The sequence below is a fragment of the Chroicocephalus ridibundus genome, chromosome 1, assembly GCF_963924245.1.
Source record: "Chroicocephalus ridibundus chromosome 1, bChrRid1.1, whole genome shotgun sequence".
Lineage (NCBI taxonomy): Eukaryota > Metazoa > Chordata > Aves > Charadriiformes > Laridae > Chroicocephalus > Chroicocephalus ridibundus.
The window spans coordinates 156693497-156711731 of NC_086284.1; the positions used below are offsets into that span (position 1 = coordinate 156693497).

Consider the following 18235-nt stretch of genomic DNA (forward strand, 5'->3'; position numbering starts at 1 on the left):
ATCTGAGAATACCTCAGCAAAGCTATGGAGAAAAGAGCTCGTCAGAAATCCAGATAAAATTCAAATTCCTGATTCATCCTCTGCTCTCCCACTTAAATCCAATATACAGTAGAGCTTCTCCAATAATTCTCCTCTTGGAAGAAGTGAGCTCCAAAATGTCCAAGTGTCGCAGACTACAATCTATACTTAGAGTCAGCTGCTAAGAAGAAAACAACACTAAGCAGAGCAGTTGCTAACAAGGAAAAAATACAGTATTTTTTTTAATTTTTTTTAAGTTTCCAAAATAATGCATGTGCTTCAAAAATATTTTAATGCTTTTCCATGAATGCTGACTAATGATAAAACAAATCCATAAGAACACTCAGATCACTGGTTTATGAGGCAGGCGTTGATTCCCAAGGTTAATTAGTATCTCCTGGTTTAATTAAGCAGAAGTTTTGCCACAACTCATAGAAGTTCCTGGAAAATCAAAATATACTTTTATCAGCAAAATCTGAAAAATGATAACCCTTGGGATTTTTCTGCAGGTATAATTTTCTTTTCTGTTAAGCATAGATCAAACTCCTAAGAAATAGCAGTCATCTTTGAAGTAGGTGAGAGGAGAGAGACAAAGGATCCATCCTACTGGCAAAGCTGCGGCATGTTCACGAGCTGGAAAGGTAGAATCACGGAATCTTCAGAGTTGGAAGGGACCTCTAGAGATCATCTAGTCCAACTCCCCTGCTAGAGCAGGATTGCCTAAAGCACATCCCTCAGGGCTGCATCCAGGCGGGTCTGGAAAATCTCCAGAGAAGGGGACTCCACAACCTCCCTGGGCAGCCTGTTCCAGTGCTCTGTCACCCTCACTGTAAAGAAGTTTTTCCGTGTATTTGAACGGAACTTCCTATGTTCTAGCTTGTGCCCATTGCCCCTTGTCCTGTCGCTGGGAACCATTGAAAAGAGCCTGGCTCCGTCCTCCTTAAACCCGCCCTTTAGATACTTGTAAACATTAATCAGGTCCCCCCTCAACCTTCTCTTCTCCAGGCTAAAGAGTCCCAGCTCTTTCAGCCTTTCCTCATAAGGGCGGTGCTCCAGTCCCATAATCATCTTGGTTGCCCTACGCTGGACTCGCTCCAGTAGTTCCCTGTCCCTCTTGAACTGGGGAGCCCAAAACTGGACACAGTACTCCAGTTGTGGCCTCACCAGTGCAGAGTAGAGGGGGAGAATGACCTCCCTCGACCTACTGGCCACAGTCTTCCCTATGCAGCCCAGGATGCCATTGGCCTTCTTGGCGACAAGGGCACACTGCTGGCTCATGGATAATTTGCTGTCTACCAGGACCCCCAGGTCCTTCTCCTCAGAGCTGCTTCCCAGCATGTCCGCCCCTAACCTATACTGGTGTTTGGCATTCTTCCTTCCCAGGTGCAGGACCCTACACTTGCTTTTGTTGAACCTCATTAGGTTCTTCTCTGCCCAGCTCTCCAGCCTGTCCAGGTCACGCTGGATGGCAGCACGGCCCTCTGGAGCGAGAAAAGCAACAGAAGAGCAGCAGTTACAGATAACATCTGTTTATTTGCATTTTCCTCCAAGAACAGAGGTGGTGAGGAGGAACTTCAGACACCAAGCCACACTAAGGAAACGTGTCAGGTGAAATCTGATACACAGTACTTCACTGGGTAAGCCTAGATGAAATAATCTGCCTCACCTCCTTGGGTTCTTAACTAACCACATTAATTAACTTTTTAAAAATATGTAAGAGTTAGGGAGAATTGGGAAGGGGTCTCAGATAAAGATATCAGTTCCACATGCAAGCAGTGATGAAAAGAAAAACATACTTAGATTTAGGCAGTGTAATGAACAATAAAGGAAGTATTACAATGATACTTTCTTTTTCAACAAAAATCTGTAGAGGACATGCTTGAAATAATGCGTACAGTCCAGTCTCTTCACCTCAAAAATGATTTTGCAACCACAGAATCATAGAATCATTTAGGTTGGAAAAGACCCTTGGGATCATCGAGTCCAACTATCACCTCCACTCTACAACGTTCTCCCTTACACCCTATCCCTTAACACCACATCTAAACGAGCCTTAAACACATTCAGGGATGGTGACTCCACACCTCCCTGGGCAGCCTATTCCAGTGTCTGACCACTCTTTCCATGAAGAATTTTTTCCTAATGTCCTGCCTAAACCTACCCTGCTGCAGCTTGAATAATAGAAGGAATTTAGGTGAGCCCAGTAGAGAGCATTCTTATCATGGATAAATTGTTATACAACAAAATAAATTTAAGTCTGAGGTTTTAGCTTTAAAAGATGGTAAGTGACAAAAAGTAACAGAAGATATATAAAACTACAATTGTTTGGAGAATCTACATAGGGGCTTTTACTCATCCCATTTACAATATGAAATCAAAAGGAAAAGTGATGTAATGGAGAGGTTAGAAACACAACCTCATAGAAGGAAAATTTAAGGGTGCAGGAAAGAGGGCTAGTCAGGAAAATAATGAAAACAACCCTTTTTCTGAAAATACTGGTATTTTTCTGTTACATATTCTCAGTCAGCTCACATCTGCTTTTGGTACTCCCAACCTATTGCTGTCAGAGCTGTATTCCGTGATGCAGCTCTTGAAGCAGACACCAGTCAGAAAGGTAACCGTTTAGCGGTAGAACAGGTTCCTGTAATCAATAAGTCCCTCACTTACTATTCTGCTGCCAGAGCTCCCAAATGCCAGAGAGTCACTGCCCTGCTACTCCAGGCAATCACAGTAGGAATATATAGCACTTGATCAGCATTTACAGGTCTAGCTGCGTATCGACACAGACCTCATCCCTCAGAAGAAAACTGCTGCTTCCAAATAATGTATCACACGCTTTTTCTCTTGCAGTCTTGAGCCATTGATGTGAAGCTATGAGCGAAAATGGAGGCTAATATATCCATTCCAAGTGCTCAGACAACAATCCAGATCTTCCTTCTCATCTCGGAAGAATTAGTCTAACTACAGATTGCATACAGTTTAATTTTTCCTTTATCTAGATGTGGGTAGGGACTTACCTCCAACCTGTAATTTCCTTCACCTCAGGAAGAACACAAATACTCTCATTCCAGCCAACGTGCCAGCACTCAGATTTTTAACTCAGAAATAAAGTTCAGTAGGGCACAATATGTCACACAGCACTCATCTGCTTGACCTAATTTCTTACTCTAGTTCCTCCTACTGCTGCCAAACACACTGTCCAGTGCAGCTCCCATGTAGTTATACCCACTGATCCGCAATATGGATTTCTTATCGTTAGCTCAGGGCCCAGGCAGGCTGCAAGCGTGACTTCACACATGCTGCTCCTACTAATGCCAACAGCAGATGAACGAGCAGGTGGCCTGCAGGAAGATGCCGTGAGATTTCTTGCACAAATCAGGAGAGCAGAATTTCTGCCCACAGTTGTGACGATCACAAACCTACATTTGTATCTATTTCTCCTTTTGCGTTCTTTCAAATCAAATGAAGTTGTGTTTTCTAATTAAGTCAAACCACATATTTGCTGCACTCAGTACCAATCTGAGTTTCAGTCTCCGCTGTAACTCACTCATACCTGGAATCCATTAAAGTTAACTCCAATCCAGCAATTTCAAAAGATCTGCTTTTTAATACCATAACTTAAAAACGACCCTGTACCACTCAACAGCACTGCTCCCACAAAACGGAGCTGCATCGATGCTCTGCTTTGTCTCCCTCTTCCCTCTTCTGACAGCCATTGATAGAATATACTGACTCAGCAGGAGCAGAACAAGGCACGGGGCTACTAGTGGCTCAAGCGGCAGCGGCCTTCTGGCCACACAATAGGAAGCTTCATTCAATAAACTCCCAAATGCCACTTGGGCATGGAAACTTACTCAAAAAAAAGCAATCAATCAAAAAAAAAAGTCCTCCCCCCCAAACTAATAAACAATAAAATCACACAGCTCAAAGCCCTTCCTGCATTCCACCCAGTCACTTCCACCCCCAAATGAAGATGTTTAATTGCTGCCAACTCAACCAAGTCAGTTGGGCTCCGACAATCTAGCTGTATCCTTTCTGCTTCATGGCTTGTCATTATCTACACAGGTTCTAGGCTCAGCGCTCAGCGGGCAACCCCACCGATGGCGTGCAGGAAGACCAGTTACAGCTGTACTGACCGCAAAGCGGATGGAGGCACGCACATGCGCAGAAAGGGTCTGCAACCTCGTCAGACGTGTCTCTGGTTGCAGAAGCAGAGCAGGCCACCTGCAGCTGCTCCTCAGATCAATGGTGCCCCACCATCCACAATTCGAAAATTGCTCGTCCCAGTTGCACCTGTCACTCCTAATCTCATTTATTTTTATAATTATCCAAGTATTCAGAGCCTGGAATGTGTTAAACCTAGCTGATTTTAAGCAAACAAATGCCAGGGTAGCATAGCTTGTATAATCCACTTAAAACACATTACTTCTGTATCTCAAACAAGATCTCACAGTTTTTGCTCCCACTATAAATCATCCTACACACATAACACCTGCTACTCCAACAAAAGAGTACATTAAAAGGCTTTAATGATTGGAAAGAAAATAAGTTTGTCTAAGGGACACCTGGAAACCCAAATGCAGGGCATATGCCTTTCTGTGTACTAGGAATTATGCTATCACTTGCATTTAAATAAGACATATACATTCTGTACTTTCCCTCCTGCTATCTTTGAATAAAGAATACACAACCTCAACAGTGCAGAGCACCCACGTATTTCTGCATGCAGTGAGAAGAACATCCCTTCAATACTACCTGTTGTATCGGGTTTGCATGGCAAGGTTTTGGTAGCAGGGAGGCTACAGGGGTGGCTCCTGTGAGAAGCTGCTAGAAGCTTCCCCCACGTCCAACAGAGCCAATACCAGCCAGCTCCAAGACAGATCCGCCGGTGGCCAAGGCTGAGCCCATCAGCGATAGTGGTAGTACCTCTGTGACAACATATTTAAGAAGGGGGGAAAAAAACCCTGTATGACAGCACCAGAAGAGAGGGGGGAGAGTATGTGACAGTAACAACTTTGCAGACACCAAGCACAGTGAAGAAGGAGGGGGAGGAGGTGCTTCAGGCACTTCAGCCCCATGGAGAAAGAGGAGCCCACACAGGAACTGGTTTGCTGGCAGGACTTGTGATCCTGTGGTGAACCCACCGTGGAGCAGTCTGTTCCTGAAAGACTGCACCCTGTGGAAGGACTCACGTTGGAGAAGTCCATGGAGGACTGTCTCCCGTGGGAAGGACTCCACAGTGGAGCCAGGGAAGAGTGTGAGGAGTCCTCCCCCTGAGGAGGAAGGAGTGGCAGAGACAACGTGTGATGAACTGACCACAACCGCCATTCCCCGTCCCCCTGTGCCGCTGTGGTGGTAGGAAGTAGAGAATCTGGGAGTAAAGTGAAGACTGGGAAGAAGGAAGGGATGAGGAGAAAGTGTTTTAAGATTTAATTTTTATTTCGCATCACCCTACTCTGATTGGACTGGTAATAAATTAAATTAATTTTCCCCAAGTCGAGTCTGTTTTGCCCATGACGGTAACCACTGAGTGATCTCCCTGTCCTTATCTCATGAACCTTTTGTTATATTTTCTCTCCCTCTGGCCGGCTGAGGAGGGGGAGTGATGGAGCAGCTTTGGTGGGCACCTGGCATCCAGCCAGGGTCAACCCATCACATCTACCCAGAAGGAAAGCAGTCCTTTTTTCAACTAGTTGTTATTCGATACCAAACAATGCCTATATAAAAGGTGTCTTTACCAAGAGACACTTTTGCATGCTATTATTGGTCTGTTCCCATGAACAGTTGAGTTATGAAAAGCGTCTGTACTCTGCCAGTCTAGTCACATCAGGAAACTGGTAGCAGTACAGGTGGTCTAAGGTTAAAATTGGAGTTCTAATCTTCAGCTTACCTCTTGTGTGTGAGACTGCCTTGACTATACAACTCCGGAATATTGTCTGCCTGACCGCTGAGAGATAGGAGCGGTGCAGAACTGAGAAAAGGCTATGGAAGTATAATCTCCTGTACTACTGAGTTCCCCCTGAAGCATTTGGGGCATCACAAATGCAGTGATTCAAATGAACTAGTGTGCAGCTCCCAGCAAATGGAATTTACCTTGAGGTTTGGGTTTGGTAAGCTTCCCACAGGGCTTTGAGATTGTGACAGTCTTCTGGCAGTCAGCATTATGAAGGGCTCTCTTTAGGTTCCCGGTTCGAGTCTTCAAGGCAGTATTCAAGTCGCATTCTCCCCAGGCCTGGAACTGGTATTTGCACTCCGCTGCAACGAATGAACAAATGGCAATTTTTAAAACAGAATGATTGAGTGTGAAAACCAAAATGTTATGAGTCCAATAGAATACCGCGGACTGTCAGTGCTTGTAGACAAAAGGATCATGAAACTGAAGAAAGGAATCCCAACAAAATTTTAAGACAATTTGCAGTGATAATTGCAGTCTTCCCCCCCCAAATATTTTAAAATTTAATCCTCTTGGTTTTGCATGGATATTACGTTATTCTCATATAAAGGAAAATATATTCAACTATGAAGATAAACAATAAATAAATTGAAAAAAAAAGAAAGAAACACCAGCAGTGGGAAATATCACTCACTTCCTATATGGCTGTTCCTCCGTTTGTATGATGTGAAAGGTTACCAAACAAGGCTTTAATAGTTTCAAGAATGTATGTGCAACTATGAACTTGTCAAGTCTGAAACTACTGCACTGATTGCCTTGGTAAGGTCACAGTGATGTCAAAGCCATACAAGCTGTTTACTAGAAAAAAAGCCAAGTTTGCAGAAGTAATCAGATCTGAGTCCTGGACAGACATCTTGTTCAGGGCAAATGTGACTATCCTTCTGAATTGTTACATATGAACCTCCTGAACTGAATAATAAAGATGAAATACATCGGTCTTCATTCACTCCTTTCAATAAACATGCTGGTAGCCACCCATGCTCCATGCTGCAAATCACACATCACAAGGTCACGTGAAGCCTGTGGTAACCATTGCAGAGATTCATAGCTGCGAGTGAACACACGACACATCGCTGCTTCAAATAGAGTTGTACACAGCAGATTTCACCATGCTGCTGGAAGACTGAGTTTACGGTAAGTAAGTTATATGGTCTCTCTGCAGAGGAGCTGCTTTGCTCTGAAGAAGCTGCCTTCTGATACCTTGTATGTTCTACCTCCTATGAACTTCAAATACAGGAGCAGCCCCTTCACCAAGACATTTGCAGACCTAAGCAGAAAATACAGGCTTCCTGCTCCATGCTTAAGTAAAAATCAAAGCAAATGCCTTAAGAGAGTGATACCTACCTCCAAATTGCTTCTTCCAGTTGCAGGGAATCTTACACTTCTGAGTCTTGGTGGTTTGTTTGCACTCGGCTCCAGTGCGAGTGCCCTCGCGCGTCCCCAGGCCACAGTCACCATTGGTGGGTACACAGACACTCCACTGCCATTCCCCACAGTCAGACTTCTTCGCTTTTTTCTCTGGATGAAGACAAGGAACCAAACCCAAGCAAGAGAAGTGGTCAGTACCCAGAGCCTATGAAGAAGTTCCCTAAACTTTACTAAACAGTCACAGCACCTGAAAGGGTGAATACGGAAGACATCTGTAAAACAACTGCTTCAAAAGCAAAACGTCTGGCATGTTCTTCACAGTGCTGCAGAGACAGGTCAGCCTCTTTGATTCCAAATCAGGGTGGATCATTCAAATTCAGACCCAATACCATGTCTACTAGTCCACTTAGATATTCTCAAGTGGATCCTCATCTTCATAATGGGGAATCATCTAGAAACCATCAGGGATCATTGACCAAAACATGCAAGAGGGCTCACTCAGAAAGGAAACTCCTCTGTCTCCAGTAGTTGATGGCATGCAAGTATTTTCAGCTCCAACAGAAGCACTACATGGTATTTGGATTAGAAATGTGTGTGTTGACATTGTGTATCAGAGGATTCGAGCACCTCCAGGAAACAGCTGTGGGATGCAAACTTTTCGTTTCTCATATCATGTCACATTTTATGTTAGAATATGACCAAAACTCCAAAGGCAAATCAAAAACTACATGGAGAAGTGTACTTGAAATTCTATTAATAGAGGTGAGTTCATTGCTCAGGGACAAAAGTAAGGATCATGATTTCATTTAAATCCTTAAACCCAAGTCTGACGAGAAAAGACAACAATGTTATCAAACCCAAGGGTTCAAAAACCCAATTAGTTAGGCCCCCAAAACATCACAAGTAACTTTAAATAACCTTACATAACATATCTTCCTTCTAACTCTTGTATATTTACGTTCACATTTTCTCATATTTCTATACAGCCACAATGGTTAGAAACAACTTTTTTTAATGGGAACACCAATCCTGACAGACTCACAGGTCACATTAACTGGTGTGTAAGTAGCCTGTTAACACTAAGACCTTAAGAAAAACACCGAAAGATGTGCTCCTTAAAAAGATGTCAAAACTGGGTTTGATAGATATGAATTTTCCTCCCCAGGCCTGTCTCTCCTATAATGAGGTCCGAGTTCATCACTGACAGAAAGCAATTACCGCTGGATGTCTTGCTGTCTATCTGCAGCAGCGAGTTAGTTCAATTCTTTGTCGGAGGATTTCCACATCACACAGCATTGGCGTAGCATTGTCACATACAACACTGAACGAGCGACATGATAACTGCTTTTTCATCACTCCTGTTTCGTTCTCCCTAAGTCAAGCATAAACCTATTCCCAGAGCAAATTTTAAACTGCCTTGCAATACCCACTCTGTGATAAACAGAGGACTCCAGTCTCTGGGGCTGTCAAGCTGCCAGCTTTCATGGAAACTACTTTTTGTTTTCCTATTTAACACAGAAAAACATGTCACTGCCACAAATCCCTGCTCTATATGTCAAAAGGTTAACGAATGGCCTGAATTTCATAACAAAACCAGAAGCATTTGACATTCTCCCATACATACAATCTGTCTTGGGGATTAACTCTGAATGATGCTGGACCTTACCTGGTTTCTCTTTCTTGCCAGCCTCGGTGGTACTCACAGCTGCCAGAAGGAAAACAAGTGCCAGGAGGGCAGCTGTGAACATTCGACGTTGTTGTTGTTGTTGCTGTTGCATTCTGGGGATTAACAAGAGAGAGGAAAAAAAGGTTGGTTAGACTGTAAAAAGTGGGACCCCCTCTAAAGTGTTGCTACAGCTTTTTCAGCAAGCTCTTCTTCAGGGCCACAAGACACAAGCAGGTCAAACATAATTAGCCATTGGCAGAATGGGTAATTATCTTCTTTCCAGAGAGAATACAAAGTTTTTTAACAATTATTTTTCAGCCTGTGTACCAAATCCCTGATCTATATCGCTGATGTTATGGATGAGTTTTGCCACAGGAAGTTTAGTAATTACTGCTCACCTTCTAGAAACCTGTCAGAGAATCAAGGCTCCTGATGGGCCTGGAACTCCTCTCTTCTTTCCTGACCTCTGGCTGTGATTTATTGTGTAAAACTAAGCAAAACATATACTTTGTGCTTCATCTTACCCTTCATATGAAGTATGGAATGCTACACTGTCCACCTTACAAGGGTTCAAGTCCTTATCAGGCTTAATTGACATCTGAAAAGACCTTCTTTCATGAAAGCTTATATAGAAAATATGTGATATATTATCTTAATTGTCATTGGCATGTTGCTACCTACCTTTTCCCTCCCCTTCAGTTACTGTCTCTTCCTGTAAACTAACTGTAAATCAGTTAAGCTAATTGCATGAAATGCAAAATGGGTGCAGAGACAGGACTGTCACACACAGCTACCAGCTACCCATAGCACACTAATGAACCCAAAATCTGGATTTGGGAAGCAAATATTCAAATATAACAAGGAATTAAAGCCCTTAGTTGGTGGTGAAGCATCAGTTATTAGCCAACCGCCGCAAGTCATTCAGAGCTAGCTGATTTCAATGGTTTACACATATCTTCCCCTTTCACTTTGCTATAATTTGCATTGTCTCATTTTGGCATTGTTTAACCGAAAGCAGGGCCATAACAAATACATATGTTAAAAATGAGCAACTTCCCCAAAACCCAAAGACACGTCCTTAGTAGATAGCTGGGTACCAAGATGGTGGATAGGAGACTGCTTGAAAGCCCAGTCTTCTTTTTTTTTTTTTTTTTTTTTTTAAACTAGGGACCACAACATTCATGCTACGCCAGTCCTCCAAGGAAGCGTCAACAGCGCTAGCCACTAACATGATCTTAAAATCTCAAGTAAACTGATGTTACAGAGAGTTTAGAGGCAACCTGAGCTCATGAGCACAGCAACCCTAGGGAAGAAATAATTCTCACCATGAACAAAGAACAAAATGTTTTTGAAATTTAATTTGGCACTCCTCAGTATTCCCTGCTGGCTACCTCTTGTTCAAAAGCCAGATAATTGTAATTGACATGGAAAACAGGACAGGAATCCCAAACAGAGAGACTTTAAAGTATCCAGCTTCAATATCATGCTAGAAGCCAGATGAGAAAATGTAACAGTTCTCTTTAAATAAAGTTCATGTGACTATTGCAAGAGACTTGGCATTCAAATGTCTGAAAGAGCTGTCATTAGCACCAGTTTGATTTACTCCAAAAGAAAGTACCGGTTCCCATCATGAAGAAAAAGGACCACCAGCGCTTCCAGTGAACTCAAACAGCCCGGAGCAAGAGCGCACATGAGTCCTGCATGAGCTTGGGTTTGGTTTTCCCTTTCTTCTGCTACATGTTTCCACTTAGAGCCTCACATGTTTTACAGAAAATCAAATAAATAAATAAATAAAATAAGCAATAAAAAAAAATATGCAATCTTCCTTTTTATTTAGCTTACTTCAAACTGGTTCTCCATAATCAAACACAGCTGCACCACTTTTAAGACACCAAACCTTCCCCCTTAGCACTTTTCCATTGGAGAAACTTCACCACCAGCAGCACTGCACCTCACATCCCATTTTCACAACGATTTATCTTCTCACTTCCTCTATTCTAAAGAACTCACCAGACTCCCTTGTTGAAGGAGTATTAATATCTTGGCTAGAAAGATATGGAAGAGACAAATACTTCCAAAAGTTGAAGACACTGTCCCAGCGTGCTGCCTGGGGGTGTCAGAAGCTGAAGTAAGGCAGCACCAGCGGGTTTGCTGCACAGGATGTTGCCTGCAGTGGGCTTGGGGGTCCCTTCTACATCCCTCATGCCCACCCCAGGGACCTGGGACATGGTCACACATACCCCAGGGGCAGCTGGCAGTCACCGAGAGCCATGGATAACTGTCTGTAGGGAAGCTGCCTTATATTAAGTTGAGAGAGACTCAAAATCAAATCTGATCAACATTATTTTCAGCAAAACGGGCCAGGAGAACAGTTGGGTTTTGGAGTCTGAAATGTTCCAGAAGCCCTATAAACAAAACCCCACGGAGCCTTAATATAGCATGTTTTCCTAAGACTCCAAGTCTCCCTACAGCCAAAACACTTGCCAAGTTGTCTAAGGCAAACACTAAACCTGCAGAGATATATATATATCTCCCTCTGGCAGGGAGAGCCAGACTGCTTCCTGAAGTGCTTTGCTGTTAATTACCAACAAGTGAAAAGCCATGTTGTACAGATGGAGGCCTTGCCTCACACCACACCAACACCTCAAACTAGATGTAACCAGTATAACTACAGAAAATTGCATCATTTTTTTTGCAAATGATAGATCAGCAAGGGCAGGTGCTCCCACAAAATTACATATAGTACCCATTAAATATTATATATTTTTTTCAGAAGGCCAGAAAATCCCACCTATCGGTAATCTTTTGAGTTCAGTCTTCAGATTTCCTTGCAAATATTTCAGCTGGCCATTAAAAAGATGACCGAAGAGAAAAACTTGTCAGACTGGACTTGTTTATGAAAACAATATATTCTACTGAAAATAACTTTGTCTTTTTGGTTTTTTTTTTTTTGAAATGCAAAGGTGACAATTTTTCCTTTTCATTAGATTCTGTGCTAATATTTCCAGTTCAACCTTTGATTTAAAGAACTGCCAAAACTGCTAATAGCAATGAAAAATCAAGTGTTTCACAATGTGCAAAACGGACTTTTCCTCAACATCTTGATTTTTGTAATAAGCCTTCTATCTACACCAATGGTAACAAGTGAATTGTGTGTTATGAAGGGAAAGTATTTCTAAAATCCTGTATGACAGCCCCTAAGCAGAGCAAGGCAGCAGCACTTAAACAAATGTCAGTGGTATTTACAGCCAACAGGAAGAGACTAAAATAAAAGTGAAGGAAGGGAAAGAGACATTTGGGGTGGGGGGAGCTCCAGGAAACTTCAGAAGAGAGAAAAGATAGAGAGAGAGTTTAGAACAGTTCAAATGATGAGCTGAAACAAGATCAGAAAAAGAGAGTGAGTAATCACGAAAAGAGCACTAAAACAGGAATGAGAGAAGAAAGGAGTTAAGTGATGGTTAAACGCTAAAATAGAGAGTGTTAGGAAAACATGAAGTGTGTAACGAGGTGAGAACCAAAGCCCAGCCGAGATGCACTGTAGCAAGTGACTTCTCCCAACAAAAATGAAGCACAGGAATTGCTTCAGTCTTACAGTTGATTTCACAGTCAATCTCTGTTTGGGAATAAAAAAATGAAGGGAAAATTAAAAAATGGGAGGCAAACAGAAAATTAATGAGTTCATCAACCATTTCAACTGGTTCAATTGCACGTTCAGCACCAGAAAGAGAGTCAGGAAGAAGTCACAGTATGGCTACAGTTTAAAGGACCTTCTGATTGGAGCTCGAGACTCCCACTCCAAATCCCTCAGTGCCCCCGACCTGATTTTACAATCGCACTCACCTCTCCTGAACCTGATTCATTAAATCATTCGTTTCCTGTGATGAGTACAGTCCACATGACTAAGTATACCAACTCTTTCAGGAAATACCTATCCTATGGACTGCAGCACACAAGGCCCAGCTCTACCAGAGACCCAAACCAGCATCGCCACATAGCGTTGCACATGGAGACACTTCCATTTGGGTCCAGAAGCGCTACACATGCTCTCATGCAGTGCCAGGCACTGCATGAACTGCATAACAGCCCAGGAGAAAATTTTTACTCTGTCCAACCCCAGACCCTGCAACTGTGGCTTGCTTCCTGCATACCCAAGTTGGCAGCCCAGGGTGGCCCAGGTGTTCTCATGCTGTGCTCCGTAGACCTTTGGATCTCTGTTAGTGCAAGTCAAGCTTGCTGGAGCAACTCTGTCTGCACTCAGGCAATTAATTCAGACACAGGTTCTCCATTTCTCACATCTGAACAAGTCTTCCCTGAACACAAGCCTCCAACAAACCAACTTCAGACGAAGCTCCGTCGGTGAGCAAGTGTTTATTTTTCTTAGCATTACTGAAGCTAGCATATGCAGCACATCCTAGGATCACATATGTCTTTTGCAGGTGGCTTTTTTGCTGTTAATAACTATTACCCACAAGCCCTTCCCTTCATCTGTTCTTCCCAAACCAACTGGCAGGGCCCCAGATTAGAGAAGCAAGTATTTTATTATTAGTCCATATGAGTCTCATCTCCCACTCTCAACTATCAGGTTTTCTCACATGATTTAACCTGTCCATATCCAGTACAATATGCCAAACACCAGTTGTGTTGATAATGCTGTTATTCTGCAACCCTGCACGTACTGCAATACTGTATGTATTGCCATTGCTAATGACAGGCCACGGGCTTTGTAGTGAGTTTGCAAGGCCTCAGGACTGAGGCTTGTCAAGGCTTGCTCTGTCTGAGCTTTCCTTGGCCCGTCTGTAGCTTTGTCATATTTGGTTTGGCTGCAACAGCAATTTTTCTAATTGACCAGCTAGCTATAGCAAATTTAATTTACTTTTCTATGCCATTGTACGGAGCCACCAAGGTTTTATGACTCTATTATAATAATGTACTCTAGAGAAATACAGGACTGCTGTCTTAGCAAAGGCCTTGACAAGTGGAGAGAGGATGGAACGTAGAGGAGTACAGGTATGGGAGATATGAGATGGGGAATAAACTTGACAATGGAGATGCCCCAGCTATAAACAACTTACCCACGGTCAAATAAAGGAATGCAGACCTGGAGCTGGACTAAACTGGATATAGGAGTAAGAAAGAGAACACAGAAATAGTTTCCAACATACCTAAAAGGTGCCATATAATCTAAGTTTGGACATAACATGGAGCTGCAGACCAATGAAAAAAGGAAAAGGTAAAGCTGCTTTTGTATGTTAGCAAACATACAGAACCAACCCCCAAAGTGAGGAAGAAGAAACCACCCGGTTTCCTCCTGGCAAAAGACTCATGATGCTGACAAGTCACCATAACCATCCCTACCACCAACACTATACCAAAACTATCAACCTTGGGGCTGAGAGGTGCTGGGGAAGGGTCAGCATAACATTAGGAAAAGCAGCTGAACCTAAGTGTATGCATAACAATTTTAATTGTGGTGGTGGTGGTGTTATTGTTATTATTATTACTATAACATCTGTATAGACATATCCCTTCTCTGTAACAATTACATCTACACTAATAATGATTCTTGGATTAGACTGTTAACATTTCAATTACGCTAACAATACATTTTTTACTTTATATAAATATATATATAAGGTATTAGTTCCTTTTTGCCCATAAACAATATTTTGAGTGTAACTATGATTTCCAGCATCGTCTTTTAGTACACTATCATTTTCATCCTATGATCATGAATAAATAAAATTCATCCCAAAAGCAGACTTAAATTCCTACAGACCATTATTTCTCTTCACAACACTGCTCATTTTGAGTCCCCTTTAAGCTCCTTACCCACATTAGAACTACCTTTTGCATTAATCCCTCTGTTTTTCCTGCTTGAATGAATAATTTCTCATCAAGTCCCACAACAAATACTTTAATAAATTACAGTTTGATTAGTCCCAGATTAGTCAGGTCTACAAAATCAGTTTTTAAGTGAGCCAGTTTGGGAGATCAGTCTCCTTTCAGTAAACACATGCTGTGTTTAATGAAACTTAGCATTTACCTCCACTTCTTAAATTATTCTCTTATTCAAAATGTGCTCTATTTTGAAGTCCACCGAGGGCAGATGAACATGTCTGCAGTTACCTAGATCTGTTTCTTTCCCCCTCCTTAAATATAAATATTATATTTGCTACGCTCCAGTTGTACAACAGCAGAAAGTATTTGATGCATGTTTTAACAGTTTTAATGAATCTGAAATGCCAAGTGCCATTTTCGCAGTACTCCAAGGTGGGAACACACAGTTTTCTCTGTAAAAGAGAAGCTAAGACCATTTGACTCTCAGGAGTTTGACCTCTGTAACAGCTGCAGAAACTTCTGCTTTTCCAGGTCTCTTTCTCATACACCGTTTGGTGCATGCTCCTATACCCTACCTGATCTCGCATACTGAAAACCAAGGCAAATGCATGGTTTCGGAGCCGGAGCTTTGTGAATTGTAGTCTTCCAACTGTAAAATGTTCCCCCTCCCCTTGCCCACATACACATTTTCTTTGTTGTCTTTTTTGCTGGACTAGGAAAAAAATTTTAGAAAATCTAGATTTGCTTTTAATTTCCCTTGCAAGATTTAAGTCAGCTTGTGAGTCTCGGTAATCTGACACTTCTGGACTGCCTTGAATGATCAGTAAAATTTTCTTAAATTTCTGCAAGCTCCTGACAGCGCTTTAGTGGGCTGCTCCCCAGGAAGGTTTCGAATTCCTCTCTACAAGCTTTTTTCCCCTCCCTTTTTTCGTGAGGAAACAAATTTCAATTTTTATTTTTATTTTTTTTTACTTTGATATAAAGAGATTTGAAACAATCCTTTTTTATAAATCTTGCGTTGGTCCAACACACATCACTAGTTTAATTTATTTCTCAAAAATAAACTTCTAAAAATGAAAACCTTAATTAGATTTATGTTCATGATCCCGTGTGATATAAACTGAATCAGCTTGTTAACACTCGATACAAGTAGTTATTTTTAAGGATGAGCTTTAAGGATGAGCTGTAAGGTCATACTGAATTAAATTATAAAATAGCATCAACTTTTTATAGTTCTATGGTAGGTAGTGAAGAAATCACATCCACAAATAATTAGCCCCTATTATTATTAGCACCATTTACTTTCTAATCTAAATTTGGAAAGATAAACCCTGCTATGATGAGAGACCTCCTTATATTTTCTTCATGTATAACACTACAAGGTCTTCTAAATTCACATCCAACTTTGGGTTGACACAAAAACAGTACATATTTTTGAATACTCCTCCAAAGTAGTTTTGAGTCATATGAATCCTATCTTATGCATACCAGTAGTTCCTATTTGTTTACACAGTGTCTCATTAATTTCCATTACAGCTATACCATTAGAGGTACCAACTTTTCATTAACAGCTTTCCACTCCCACTACTACAGTTTTCACCAGCAGTAATTTATTTCTTTGTCATGGCTACCCTGCCACTGTAATGTTCACAGACTCATAAAATCACCTGCACTGGAAGGGACCTTTCAGATCATCTAGTCCAACCATCAACCTAACTCTGACCAAAACCATTGCTAAACCATATTTCTAAGCACTATGTCTACCCAGCTTTTAAATACCTCCAGGGATGGTGCCTCAACCACTTCCCTGGGCAGCCTGTTCCAATGCTTAATAACCCTTTCAGTGTAAAAATTTTTCCTAATATCCAGTCTAAACCTCCCTTGGCGCAACTTGAGGCTGTTTCCTCTTGTTTCTTTATCTAATGCTAAATCTTTATTCACCTTACTTTTTCCTTCCTGAGTACTGAAAGTAGACATAGACACCACATACATGCTTCCTTACTGGTAAAGATCCCCAAACTCTTCTCACAGCACAAAGCCTTGAGCCAACCCGCTGATCTTCATCATTTAGTTGCACCTTTATGGATCAAAGAAATGCCTTGTTCATTTCAATCAGAACTAGTACTATAGCCTTAGTGGTCTAAGCCTAAAAGTGAGCCAAGGTTTAAGGAAAGAGAGAACCTTTAATTATAACAACTGATTGCTCAATCAAATTATAGTATGTCTGGCTGAAAAAACATCCCTTAATCTCATTTCTAACAATGGTTATGTTTCAGAGGATTTTCTTAAAGAAAATCTATTAGAATGAAACACCAAGTTTTCTTCTTTGGTCAAATTAAGCAATGAAGTATTTTACCCTTGGAGGGATAAGGGGGTAGGAGGGGGTGGGTGGCTTAGTCAGTGTACCAAAACAAACCTCCCAGATTAATTCAGTGCCCTGCAACTACTGCAAACCTACCCAAAGCAAAAGCTGTGTGCTCGTTTCCCTTCCTCCTTTGACATTCCTGTAAAGGGAAACAGTGATATATTCATGAAATTTTGGGAGCTGCATCAGCAGCACCAAACAGTGGACGCCAGCGGTCTGAGCCTGTGTGCTAACAACTTAGTTCAAAGCGGTGTAGCAAACCCCAAACCCTACTGAAAAAAGCTCCCTGCATTTCATCCACAAGAGGACGGCTGTGTGGCAGGTCTGGCATCTCTGCATCAGTCTCCATGTCCCTGTTCCAACACACACAACACAGTGCAGCTGGCAGGTTGCTCTGTCTGGCAAAAGGGATAGAGAATCAGGGGGTTTCAACTAACAGGTGCGTCTCAGTTTTTCTTTTTTCTACGCCCTCCTTTGCTTCCATGGGGACGGTGGGGGAAGAGAAGAGCCATGCCACACGGAGGCAGCTCCAGTGATGCCAGGGGAAGCTGGCAAACAGCAGCTGGTAGGGAAGAGGCAACTGCTCCCCATGTGAGCCGGTACTGGAAGGAACTGGGTAAGTGGCAATTTATTCAGCAGCACAGTGGCAAATTTAAAAAAATATAAATAATAATTGAGTATAACTATCTGTTTGTTGCTGCAGATCAGCGAGAGAGAAGTGAGAAAGCTCTAGAAGGCTGAAGTTATATTTGTGAATTTTATTTTTTTTTTAAACCAGCATTTATGCTCAGCTACAGCACAGGGTACCCATAATAACAAGCCAGAATCAAAGAGTAGCTAAAAAGGAAAAAAATCACAGCATGACCCTTCTGATAAGCTCAAGTCAAATACTTCACATCAAAACTTGCCGTGTGCAGTTTCGGGACTACATTTTTCAATATGTAATCAACTTCATGTTCTCTTTTATAAGTGGACATCATTAAGGGCCAGAAAAAATAAGCATTGAGACCAACAAATTATGCTAATG

The 18235-nt window shown here is 41.9% G+C and overlaps 1 protein-coding gene across 1 annotated transcript in view; it reads right to left on the bottom strand.

The window, feature by feature from the left end:
• The window catches only part of PTN (pleiotrophin), an 82642-nt gene that overhangs the window by 17584 nt on the left and 46823 nt on the right, over nt 1-18235 (bottom strand). Inside the window, exons 2-4 of the mRNA XM_063319682.1 lie at nt 9006-9118; nt 7316-7489; nt 6112-6273 (exon numbers count right to left, since the gene is read on the bottom strand). Of these exons, the coding sequence (XP_063175752.1) occupies nt 6112-6273; nt 7316-7489; nt 9006-9117 (448 nt within the window). The 5' untranslated portion in view covers nt 9118. The remainder of the gene's footprint in view (nt 1-6111; nt 6274-7315; nt 7490-9005; nt 9119-18235) is intronic.